Source organism: Carcharodon carcharias, chromosome 2 (genome assembly GCF_017639515.1).
Source record: "Carcharodon carcharias isolate sCarCar2 chromosome 2, sCarCar2.pri, whole genome shotgun sequence".
Lineage (NCBI taxonomy): Eukaryota > Metazoa > Chordata > Chondrichthyes > Lamniformes > Lamnidae > Carcharodon > Carcharodon carcharias.
Window position 1 is genome coordinate 186,326,766 of NC_054468.1, and position 12,829 is coordinate 186,339,594.

General features: G+C 46.6%; 1 protein-coding gene across 6 annotated transcripts in view; it reads left to right on the forward strand.

Annotated features, from left to right (window-relative positions):
• The window catches only part of smyd2a (SET and MYND domain containing 2a), a 55,840-nt gene that overhangs the window by 24,037 nt on the left and 18,974 nt on the right, over positions 1-12,829 (forward strand). For all 6 annotated transcript variants that reach the window (XM_041215666.1, XM_041215674.1, XM_041215652.1 and 3 more), the window contains exons 6-8: positions 6,244-6,311; positions 9,983-10,085; positions 10,724-10,834. In XM_041215666.1, the coding sequence (XP_041071600.1) occupies positions 6,244-6,311; positions 9,983-10,085; positions 10,724-10,834 (282 nt within the window). The remainder of the gene's footprint in view (positions 1-6,243; positions 6,312-9,982; positions 10,086-10,723; positions 10,835-12,829) is intronic.

The window sequence follows — 12,829 nt, forward strand, 5'->3', positions numbered from 1 at the left end:
ACCTGCGATCAGCCCCTGACTACGATCTTATGCTGGCTGGCCATTGAACACGCCCAGAGATAGGCTCAGCACTACCGTTGAGAGCGGGAAGAGGGCAGATGCCGACTTCCACTGAGCTCCCTGAAGGCAGACAATTGCCTCAGGGAGCTGCAGACCTCCAAATAATAAAAGAAAACCCAAACATGCTGCAAAAAATGTCCATGCAGCACAATCAAGCACCTGAAAGCAGACTTTATTTTTTAAAAAAACAAGCCCTCAGATATTTATTTTCATTTTAAATCCTAACGGAGATTTCATCCTGCCCTTACATCAAAAATGTAAAGCCCGCCCGGCCAATTGGCCCGTCTGCCAAACGTAAGGTTGGACTGGCCACAAAAAAATCGCTGACGATTGGGCTGCTAATAGGCTTAATTGCCTTCTAATTGTCGTCTGGCGCTCTTCCGACTCTTGCATCCGCTGAGCAAAATAGAGATGATGTCGAGATGCTCGCCTGACATTATCTCGCACGATTTCACACCCGCTTGAGTCGGGTGTGCACCAGCCCACGGGATGTAAAATTTTGGCCCATGTAAATGTAACCATTTGTTTTGCTGCTTGAATTGAAAAAATACAGACTTCTTTCCTTTAAAACTGATCCCACGCTTTTTTTCTTCTGTTAAAACCACAAAATAAAATTCAGACTTGCTCCAAGATACTGCACCCATTGCAGAAGTTTGTGTCCATAGGCAAGCTCCCACTTCTTGCGAATTGAAACACGACCTTAAATTTTCCTGGGTGACAAGCTTCAAAGTCTACGGTGAACTCTGTTTACTCTAATGTATGCTTCAGGATAAGTATGCTATAATTCCATGCAATTCTGATGTCTCTTTGGCAAGTAACCAGGCTTATAAAGACTTGGGCTGAAAAGTACAGATCAAGTTTAATCAAAAGCAATATTAAAATGAACAGCAAAATTTTAAGTCAGGTTATAATACATCATGCAATGGGGTGTACATTTTCAAGACAAAATTCCACAAACATTAGCGAGTAGCTTTTATGTGAGGAATGAACCTTGCCATGTCCTTCATTAGCCTCTGCTCGTATAGCAGGAAGGGAACTGCAAAACAAGAGCTACTTTTCTGGATTATATTCTGTTTCCCATTCGAGGCTCAGATGACAGAAAATGAGAAAGACATATTGTGCAACATCCTATTGCAAATTGTCCTTAAGATTACTGGGATGTGAAAACAATAAGCTGAATGAGAGCTGGAAATGCTTAGCTACCTTATATTGATAGTAGTGATAAACCTATTACTTACACTGTACAGTATCTTGAGTACATCAAAATTGCCAACTTACCACATTGCTTGCTTGCAGGTAAAAATGTTAGGTTGCCCAATAGCAGGTTAATTTGTTAGTATTAGAGCATCAGTATCAAAGGCTCTTTTTTTTTCCTTCCTCCTTCTAGGGATGTTTTTACATGGCTGATGTGAAGGCCAGCATTAATTGCTCTTGAGAAGATGGTGGTGAGCTGCCTTCTTGATCCACTAGGAATCCATGTAGTGTACATACATCTGGGGTGTTGTTAAGTAGGGAATTCCAGAATTTTGACCCAGTGATGATGGAAGTAACAGCAATATTATTCCAAGTCAAGATGGTGTGTCATTTGGAGGGGAACTTGCAAGTAGTGTTGTCGCCATATGCCTGCTGCCTTTGTTCTTCTAGGCAGTAGTAGTCACGAGTTTGGAAGGTGATAACGAAAAAACTTTGGCAGGTTGCTAGAGTGCATCTTGTAGATAGTACACACTGCAGCCACCTTGTTATTGTGGTGGGGGGAGTGAATATTTAAGCTGGCAGATAGGGTACTGATCTAACCAACTGCTTTGTCCAGGCTGGTGTTGAGCTTCTTGAGTGCTGTTGGAGCTGTAGCAATCCAGACAAGTGGACAGTATTCCATCACATTTCGGGCTCGGCGCAATGCTGAACTCTTCTTCCACCACCTTGGTCTCCGTGCTTACTTCTTTGGGCAGGAGTCCTCTCCCTGTTCAACGGATCCTTTTACCTGCCTCCAATATTAACCCTCTACCTGGACCCCTCCCTCTGGATTTTTACCTGCTCTTGATCTTTTCATTGAGAACTGTCGGCGTGACATCAGCCATCTCAATTTCTCTGCTCCTCTCATGCACCCTAACCTGTCTCTTTCTGAACTTGCTGCACTTCATTTTCTCAGGTCCAACTCTGACTTTGCCATCAAACCTGCTGACAAGGGGGTTGCTGTTGTTGTCTGGCGCACTTCCTCCTACCTCCTCCTACTGGACCATGACCATGACTATCAAGCCATTGTTTCCAGAACTGTCACTGACCTCATCTCCTCTGGAGATGTTCCCTCCACAGCTTCCAACCTCAGTCTCCCAACCTCGGACAGCCTGCTTCTACCTCCTACCCAAAATCCACAAACAGGACTGTCCCGGCAGACCGATCGTGTCAGCCTGTTCCTACCCCATGGAACTTATTTCTTGCTATTTTGACTCCATTCTCTCTCCCCTTGTCCAGTCTCTTCCCACCTACATCCGCGATTCCTCTCACGCATCATATCAACAATAACCCTAACCCAAATGCCTCCTCTTCACCATGGACGTCCAATCCCTCTACACCTCCATCCCCTACTGGGATGGTCTGAGGGCTCTCCGCTTCTTCCTCGAACAGAGGCCCGAACAATCCCCATCCACCACTACTCTCCTCTGTCTGGCTGAACTTGTTCTATCACTGAACAATTTCTCCTTAAACTTGTCTCACTTCCTCCAAATAAAAGGTGTGGCTATGGGTACCCGCATGGGCCCCAGTTATGCCTGTCTCTTTATGGGGTATGTGGAACATTCCTCGTTCCAGTCCTACTCAGGCCCCCTCCCACAACTCTTTCTTCGGTACATCGATAATTGCTTCGACGCCGCTTCATGCTCTTGTCTGGATCTGGAAAAATTTATTAATTTTGCTTCCAATTTCCACCCCTCCATCATTTTCATGTGGTCCGTCACTGACACTTCCCTTCCTTGACCTCTCTGTCTCAATTTTTGGTGATAGACTGTCCACCAATATTCATTACAAGCCTAACTACTCCCACAGCTACCTCGACTACAGCTCCTCACACCCCACTTCCTGTGAGGACTCCATCCCATTCTCTCAGTTCCTTCGCCTCCATCTCATCTGTTCTGATGATGCCACTTTCCAAATCAGTTGCTCTGACATGTCTTTCTTCCTTCCTTAACCGAGGTTTTCCACCCACGGTGGTTGACAGGGCCCTCAACCGTGTCCGGCCCATCTCCCGCATATTGCCCTCACACCTTCCTCTCCCTCCCAGAACCATAAAACGTCCCCCTTGTCCTCACTTATCTCGCCACCAGCCTCCACGTTCAAAGGATCATCCTCCGCCATTTCTGCCAAGTCCAGCATGATGTCACCACCAAACACATCTTCCCTTCACCCCCCCAAAGGCTTTCTGCAGGGATAGCTCCCTCCGGGACACCCTGGTCCACTCCTCCATCACCCCTTACACCTCAACCCCCTCCCACGGCACCTTCCCATGCAATCGCAGAAGGTGCAACACCTGCCCCTTTACTTCCCTCCTCCTCACTATCCAAGGGCTCAAGCACTCCTTTCAAATGAAGCAGCACTTCACTTGCACTACCCTGAATTTAGTCTACTGCATTTGCTGCTCCCAATGCGGTCTCCTCTACATTGTGAAGACCAAACGCAGACTGGATGTCCGCTTTGCGGAACACCTTCGGTCTGTCCGCAAGCATTACCCAGACCTCCCTGTCGCTTGCCATTTCAACACACCACCCTGCTGTTATGCCCACATGTCCGTCCTTGGCCTGCTGCAATGTTCCAGTGAAGCTTAATGCAAACTGGAGGAACAGCACCTCATCTTCCGACTAGTCACTTTACAGTCTTCCAGACTTAATATTGAGTTCAACAATTTCAGATCATGAACTTTGTCCTCCATCCCCACCCCCTTTCCGATCCCTCTTTTTCCAATAATTTATCATTTTTTTACAATTATATTTTTTTCTTTTCCCTCCTATTTTTAAATTTATTTTGAGCTATTGTTTCATCTCCACCTTTTAGCCCATATCGATCCCTTCCCCCCACCCCACCCCCACTAGGGCCATCTGCCACTAGCTTGTCCTGCTTGCTTCCCTTAATGTCCCCTTTAGCACATCCTTTAGATAATATCACCACCATCAACACCCCTTTGTCCTTTTGTCTATGACATCTTTGGCAAAGTCTCCTTTTAGCCTCCACCTATCACTGGCCCCCTATCGAGCTCTCCTGTCCCACCCCCTTCTACCAGCTTATATTTCATCTCATTTCTATATGTCTTAGTTCTGGTGAAGGGTCATACGGACTCGAAACATCAACTATATCCCTCTCTGCAGATACTGTCAGATCTGAGTTTTTCCAGGTGTTTTTGTTTTTGTTCTAGTTCAAGTCTTTGTTCACACTCCTGACTTGTGCCTTGTAGTTGGTAAAGAAGTTTTGGGGTGTCAGGAGGTGAGCTACTTACCTCAGATTTCCCAGCCTCTGTCCTGCTCTTGTAACTTACAGTATTCATGTGGCTGGTCCAGTTGAGTTTCTGGTCAAAAGTGACCCTCTAGGATGTTGCAAGTAACGGATTCAGCGATGGTAATGCTGTTGAATGTCAAGGGTAAGTGGTTAGACACCCTCTCATTGGTGATCATCATCACCTGGTGCTTGTGTGATGCGAATGTTACTTGCCACTTAACAGTTCTAGTCTTGCTGCATGTGGGCATGGGCTGCTTCATTATCTGAGGGTTCCGAATGGACCTTAACACTCTGCATTGGCAAAAATCCCCACTTTTCACCTTGCAATGGAAAGGAGGTCTTTGGTGAAGCAGCTGAAGATGGTTTGGCCTAGGACACTGCTATGGGAACACCTGCCGTGATGTTCTAGGGCTGGGATGATTGGTTTCCATCAATCACAACCATCTTCCTTTGTGCTAGATATGACTCCAACCAGTGGAGAGATTTCCCCCTGATTCCCATCGACTTTGATTTGACTTGGGTTGCTTGATGCCACACGGTCAAATGCTGCCTTGATGTCAAGGATATCACTAGCATCCAGAATTCGGCTCTTGTATCCATGTTTGGACCATGACTGTAATGAGGTCTGGAGCTGAGTGGTCCTGGTGGAACCCAAACTGAACATTATTGAGTAAGTGCCATTTGATAGCACTGTTGACAATATCTTCCATTACTTTTCTGGTGATTGAGGATAGACTGATGATAGAGCAGCAACTTGCTGAATTGGATTAATTCTCTTTCTATGGGCAATTTTCAACTTGGTTGTGTAGATGCCAGTCTTATAGCTGTACTGGAACAGCTGGGCTAGAGGTGTGGCTAGTTTTAAGTCAATACCCAGGTTCTCACAGGAAGTGTGTGTCATATGGGAATCAAATTGGGTTTAGCACTGATGACTAAACTATTGAATAGTCTGTTAAATGACTGGTGTGAAGAATTGACACTTAAGTAAAATACAAGGCAGTGCTGGAACTGTGTCCCTATGCACATTTGGATGGGGGAAGGGTAAAAAGAAAAATGAAGGCTTTTTTAAAAAAAATCGATAACCAAAAATCTGTGTAAAATGACCTCTTAACGTAAAAATATATTGACTGGAGTTGTATATATGCTGTCCTGCCATTTCCAGGTGGATTAGCTGCTTTATACAAAATCTTTTAGGCCAGCAACCAATAACAGAGAAACTGGCAGATAATTGTAAACATTTTGAGATGTTTTGAGATACGTCATTTAAAATCAGAGTCACTATAATCTCTTCAATAAGCTAGTGTAAGGACTATTGAAAGTTATAGCTTTTGTAGCTCTAAATGGTACTGAATTTACACTTGCTCCAATTCAATGTAGACAGTAATTGTCAACAGTGCCAGTTATGTTAGTGGTTTCATCATTGTGTTATGAGACCTGTTGGAGATCCCAGAATTACAGGGCCATAAGCTTTGCTTAAATCTACTAAATCAGCTCAGACGCCTGCATTTTTGAAAGTTTGTGTATATCTGCAGTTCTGATTGTGATCTTTTTTCCTCTTCCCAGCCTTAATAAACCAATCTTAGCTTGAACCTGTAGCATCGCTTATCTAAAGCTGAGAAGAACAATAATCAAGCTCTGTAGGGAATAACTGAGGGACCGATTTGTTTTTGTGAAGTGTTTAGTTTTTATTTCCTTTTTAAGGTCAACTGTAATGGATTCACAATTGAAGATGAAGAACTGTCTCACTTGGGTTCTGCTATCTTTCCAAGGTTAGTACTGCAATGAAAAGCACTCTGTTTATATTGTCACTTAGTAAGAGTTTTTGATTTTAAAATAGTTCATTGCAATCATTTATTCTTGACAAGTAAACTGGACTTGTCACATATGCTGTAAACAGTTACCAGGAATTCCTGAAGGACCATTTCCTGCTAACACCCATCTTGTGCTAAGAAATACACTGACAACCAATTTAAGGTTATCAGTCGGGCTCACTTGCACATGCTAGAAGCTACATATATTCACACATAGAGTCCTGCCCTTTGCAGACAGAAGGAGCATATCCATGGATTGTGACTTTTTCAACTGAACAAAAGCTTGGGGGATAGTCATTCCTTGTTCATTCCCAATGGCATTGCTTTGATCAATCAGTCAACCTGCCTGGTTTGAAGTTAAACAAAAGCTTGGCAGTTAACTATATCTTTGTCCATTCTCCATGTCAATGCCTCTACCAATCAGAGTCCACTTGCCAACCAATCAGCATCTTCTCTTGCAGTATAAATTGTTGTTCCCTTTACAATTGGTATTCTTGTGCATCTATCCTGTTGAGTGCCAGATGAAAAGCTTCGACAGCATGTCTGTATTTTTTCAGCAATGCACAATTGATTCAGTGAGTCCAGACAGCACGTCCCTTCATCAGCATTAAAAACTGGAATTTCAAATGATCATGGATTAGCACATGGTTTTTGATGGTATAAAGGTTTAAATCTATTCATGATAGGGTATTAGTGCTCTCACTCTGTGCCACAGGTGGGAGCTGAACTCCCACTCTATTCAGCTCTGATCTGTGTTGAATGTAGGGTGGTGGCATCTCTAGCCAACGGGTAATGAAAAGTTTGAAAAGAAGATAAAGGCTTATTCAACCTTGATGCCCCCAATTGCTATTTTTGAGTTTATTTATTTTTAAATTAAACTGCAAGTTGCTGATGGTGTCTCGGGGTACCTGCCTTGGAGGAGTTAGCAAGCTTGACAATGTCAGAATGCTGTAATTACACACACAGTTGGATTGACCTAATTGCTGAAGTGCTCTGCATTAACGCCTGCTGAGTATTTATTTAGTTCCATTATTCTGCTGGATTTAGTACTCCTTCAAGATTGATCGTGCAGTGATGTAGGCTGCACTCTGTTTACAAATTGATCAACATCTTTACATACTTTTGTTCTTTGTATTTTAACTATTTATAACTTTTTTTTCTGCATTTGTTGCTGATGGTGAGGCAGTCTCCTGAAGAGGTGTTCTGCTAGGGCTGCAAGGATAGTTTAAGATGGTAGTCTCTCTCAGTAACGGGAAAAATTCAAATACCATGCCATATCACAGGTTAATTATATTGTCACGCAAGCAAATGCCAAGGCTGTTCAACAATTGACAAGCTTTTTGTTTTGTCAACACTTGCCAAGAAGTATTAGACTGCAGTAGCAGTTATGAGACTTGCTTGATAAATCATAGGACATTGTTTTCTGGATTCTAATTTTCATTGTTTATCAATTGGGATGTTGTTACGGCCACAACTAATGTTATTCGCTGAGCAAACCAAATCCTACAGGGAAACTTGTCTTCCTGATCATAACATTTTTTTTGTATTTTGAAAACTAGGGCAAAACTAGAAACCCCAGAAGCACAGAATCCTAGTAACACTTATAGAATTTAAAATGAGAAGATTTAATAATAAGAAAAACAAAAAAACTTAAGCACACAAGATTAAAATTACACAGTTAAACAGTCTTCCACAACGTTCCCCCAAAAAACCCTACACAATTAAGCTACTTGGCAACATGTCCGTTACAGATTTTTAACCCTAGAAATCCAATCATATTACCCAAGGCAAAAACTGTGGCTACTTTAATAAAGTATAGTACTATCTTCCACTCTGCTGTTCAAAAAACTGAAGGATGTTCAGGAACAGACTGCTCTCTGAAAACAAAGATTTCTCTGGCTTGAAACTGGATGGCTGCTTCAAATTCACAGCACAGAGCTGGTCTCGGGACATCTCCGCCACACAGCCAACACAACTCAACTAAACATCTTTCCTTAAATATCACTTTCCCCTTTGGTCTTAGATTCCATTGTTCTAAGCACCTCTTTCTATTCCCAAAATATAAAAGTTTTTCATATTTTCCTATTGCCTCCACTTTCGGGTAAAATAAAATTTAATAACCTTCCCTTTTTATTTATGGAACCTTTAAGCTGTAAAGCCCCTTGTCACTTTTAAACCCCCTTTTGAATGTAACAGGTAAGGACTTGACTTTTCAGGTATTACCGAATACAAATTTTAAAACCCAAACTATTTACTCTAACATTCAACTTCACCATAGCCTCTCATTACAAATGCATGCATCTAGCTCTCTCTCACTCTCTCTCACTCTCTCTCACTCTCTCTCACTCTCTCTCACTCTCTCTCACTCTCTCTCACTCTCTCTCACTCTCTCTCACTCTCTCACTCTCTCTCACTCTCTCACTCTCTCTCTCACTCTCTCTCACACTCTCTCTCACACTCTCTCTCACACTCTCTCTCACACTCTCTCTCACACTCTCTCTCACACTCTCTCTCACACTCTCTCTCACACTCTCTCTCACACTCTCTCTCTCTCTCGCTTGTCTTTACAGAATACCACCATATTCCCAAAAATGTGTTAAATAATGTCCATTTCGCAACCTTTCAATGGGCCATCTGTCATTCTGCAACTTCCCACTTTGGGAGAGGGAGACCTTGATGTCCCTCAAAGCAGGCACACATATCCTGTTAACTCAACAACCGAGTGACTCCCACACCCATCTTGACTTTTCAGGTATTACCTAATGCAAATTTTAAAACCCAAACTATTTACTCTTACATTCAACTTCACCATAGCCTCTCATTACAAATGCATGCATCTAGCTCTCTCACTCTCTCTCACTCTCTCTCACTCTCTCTCACTCTCTCTCACTCTCTCTCACTCTCTCTCACTCTCTCTCACTCTCTCTCTCGCACTCTCTCGCACTCTCTCGCACTCTCTCGCACTCTCTCGCACTCTCTCGCACTCTCTCGCACTCTCTCGCACTCTCTCGCACTCTCTCGCACTCTCTCTCTCTCGCACTCTCTCTCTCTCACACTCTCTCTCTCTCACACTCTCTCTCTCTCACACTCTCTCTCTCACACTCTCTCTCTCTCTCACACTCTCTCTCTCTCTCACACTCTCTCTCTCTCTCTCTCTCGCTTGTCTTTACAGAATACCACCATATTCCCAAAAATGTGTTAAATAATGTGCATTTCGCAACCTTTCAATGGGCCATCTGTCATTCTGCAACTTCCCACTTTGGGAGAGGGAGACCTTGATGTTCCTCAAAGCAGGCACACACATCCTGTTAACTCAACAACCGAGTGACACCCATCTTGACTATGTCACCATCAAATCAACGGAGTGCCATTGTACTTTTAATGCCAGTGGCTTTCAACCTTTGCCAAATGAGAAAGGGGATTATGCAAATAAGCAAGTTACAGCCTTTTGTCATAACATATATTTGCAAATTAATTTTTCTTACTGTCTTTGGATATTGGATATGAATTCAACATATTGTATATATCTAGCTTGTGTATGGAGTTGTGCAGGTTTTTAAAACTGAACTGCTAACTTTAAAAGATTGAAAATCCTAATCTGCTGTGTTTTTATCATTTCTCATCCACAGTGTTGCTCTGATGAATCACAGCTGTTGCCCGAATGTGATTGTGACCTACAAGGGGACAACTGCAGAGGTCAGAGCTGTTAAGGAGATAAGCCCTGGAGAAGAGGTTAGCGAGAAGGATTATAGAGCTTGATTATTTTTTTAAATGAAAATTGTAATAATTCTGTGTAAATATAGTGAATATTCTGAAGTAAAGTGTTATGAATATATGCAAATAAGCATGTCAAGCACTTGTGCAGCTTGGTATTGCCATATTTTATTTCATTTGCTTCGAAGTGACCAGCTTGCTGGGGTATCAATGTAACTGTTGGAAATTAGAAATAAATAACAAGCAAATGTATACACTATTACAAAGTGACTGATACCGCCTCACATAGTAGGCCTTATGCATTGTTAAGCAACAATTTTGATGCTATGAATTGTAAGAAATATATGATTGAGGCTTATGTCCCTATATGTAGCCAGTCCTTTATGTCTTTGTGGAGTTTGATAGTACTGTGTTTAAACGGATGATGACAGCTAGGAGAAGCCTACCAGTCAACCAGCAAGAGTGTACCTGCATGTCCTCAAAGTATTGAGCTACAAAGTACTCCAGTAATAATATTTTAATAATGGTATTTTTATAATGCAAAGATTTCTTGCCTTGTCTGCAAGCTTATGGAATCTATATATTGTTTTGGACCTGATGCTAGTTTTGACATGAAAATCACACTTGTGCGCATGTTTTGGTCCACTTCACTCCAGATTTTCACCAGCTATATTGATCTGCTGTATCCGACTGAAGACAGACAAGATCGATTAAGGGATTCCTATTTCTTTACTTGCGACTGCAGAGAATGTGCAACAAAAGCAAAGGTAACATTTCTAATCTTAATTTTGCTCGCTTCACCTCCCCCCTCCCCACTGGGCACCCATACCTGCTGACCCACCCTCACCCACTCAATCGTACGCCAGGACATGCCCTGGCTCTCTCCCTTGCTCTCTCCAGTGTGAACAGGTCAGTGGGAGCCCTGCAGCACAATCAGGCAAAAGCTTCCAAATTTGAAGAGACTTGTTGCATCCTCCATAATATTACAATGGGACTCAGTCTTCAGAACACACAGGTACTAGTTCCTGCTCTCAAAAAGACAGAGAAAGCAAGAGAGAGACTTGTACAGAGACTGAGACAGACAGAGGGTGGAATTTTAAGTCCCGTGGTGCGGCTGTAAAATTCAAAGATATTCAAAGTTGGGGAACCATAAAACCTCATGGGTGTTAAAGTCAGTCCAGAATGTGCGACAAAGACGCACATAACTATGTCTGCCTGTGTGTGCCTCACTCGCTGGGTGTGTGTGCGTTGCTCCCCATTGTGTGCACCCCACCCCCCCCCCAACGCCCGTTACCTCTCGTTCTCCCTGTCTTTGTGCGTGTCTCTCCCCTGCAGTGTGCTTCTCTCTTCCCTTCTCCCCCGCCACCGTGTGCTTCTCTCTCCCCCGCCACCGTGTGCTTCTCTCTCCCCCGCCACCGTGTGCTTCTCTCTCCCCCGCCGCCGTGTGCTTCTCTCTCCCCCGCCGCCGTGTGCTTCTCTCTCCCCCGCCGCCGCGTGCTTCTCTCTCCCCCGCCGCCGCGTGCTTCTCTCTCCCCCGCCGCCGCGTGCTTCTCTCTCCCCCGCCGCCGTGTGCTTCTCTCTCCCCCGCCGCCGTGTGCTTCTCTCTCCCCCGCCGCCGCGTGCTTCTCTCTCCCCCGCCGCCGTGCGCTTCTCTCTCCCCCGCCGCCGCGCGCTTCTCTCTCCCCCGCCGCCGCGTGCTTCTCTCTCCCCCACCGCCGCGCGCTTCTCTCTCCCCCGCCGCCGTGTGCTTCTCTCTCCCCCGCCGCCGTGTGCTTCTCTCTCCCCCGCCGCCGCGTGCTTCTCTCTCCCCCGCCGCCGCGTGCTTCTCTCTCCCCCGCCGCCGCGTGCTTCTCTCTCCCCCGCCGCCGCGTGCTTCTCTCTCCCCCGCCGCCGCGTGCTTCTCTCTCCCCCGCCGCCGCGTGCTTCTCTCTCCCCCGCCGCCGCGTGCTTCTCTCTCCCCCGCCGCCGCGTGCTTCTCTCTCCCCCGCCGCCGCGTGCTTCTCTCTCCCCCGCCGCCGCGTGCTTCTCTCTCCCCCGCCGCCGCGTGCTTCTCTCTCCCCCGCCGCCGCGTGCTTCTCTCTCCCCCGCCGCCGCGTGCTTCTCTCTCCCCCGCCGCCGCGTGCTTCTCTCTCCCCCGCCGCCGCGTGCTTCTCTCTCCCCCGCCGCCGCGTGCTTCTCTCTCCCCCGCCGCCGCGTGCTTCTCTCTCCCCCGCCGCCGCGTGCTTCTCTCTCCCCCGCCGCCGCGCGCTTCTCTCTCCCCCGCCGCCGCGCGCTTCTCTCTCCCCCGCCGCCGCGCGCTTCTCTCTCCCCCGCCGCCGCGCGCTTCTCTCTCCCCCGCCGCCGCGCGCTTCTCTCTCCCCCGCCGCCGCGCGCTTCTCTCTCCCCCGCCGCCGCGCGCTTCTCTCTCCCCCGCCGCCGCGCGCTTCTCTCTCCCCCGCCGCCGCGCGCTTCTCTCTCCCCCGCCGCCGCGCGCTTCTCTCTCCCCCGCCGCCGCGCGCTTCTCTCTCCCCCGCCGCCGCGCGCTTCTCTCTCCCCCGCCGCCGCGCGCTTCTCTCTCCCCCGCCGCCGCGCGCTTCTCTCTCCCCCGCCGCCGCGCGCTTCTCTCTCCCCCGCCGCCGCGCGCTTCTCCCTCCCCCGCAGCCGCGCGCTTCTCCCCCGCCGCCGCGCGCTTCTCCCTCCCCCGCCGCCGTCTGCCTTGCCCTTCCCCCCACACAACCATCTGCCTTGCTCTCCCCCCCCGCCGTCTGCCTTGCTCTCCCCCC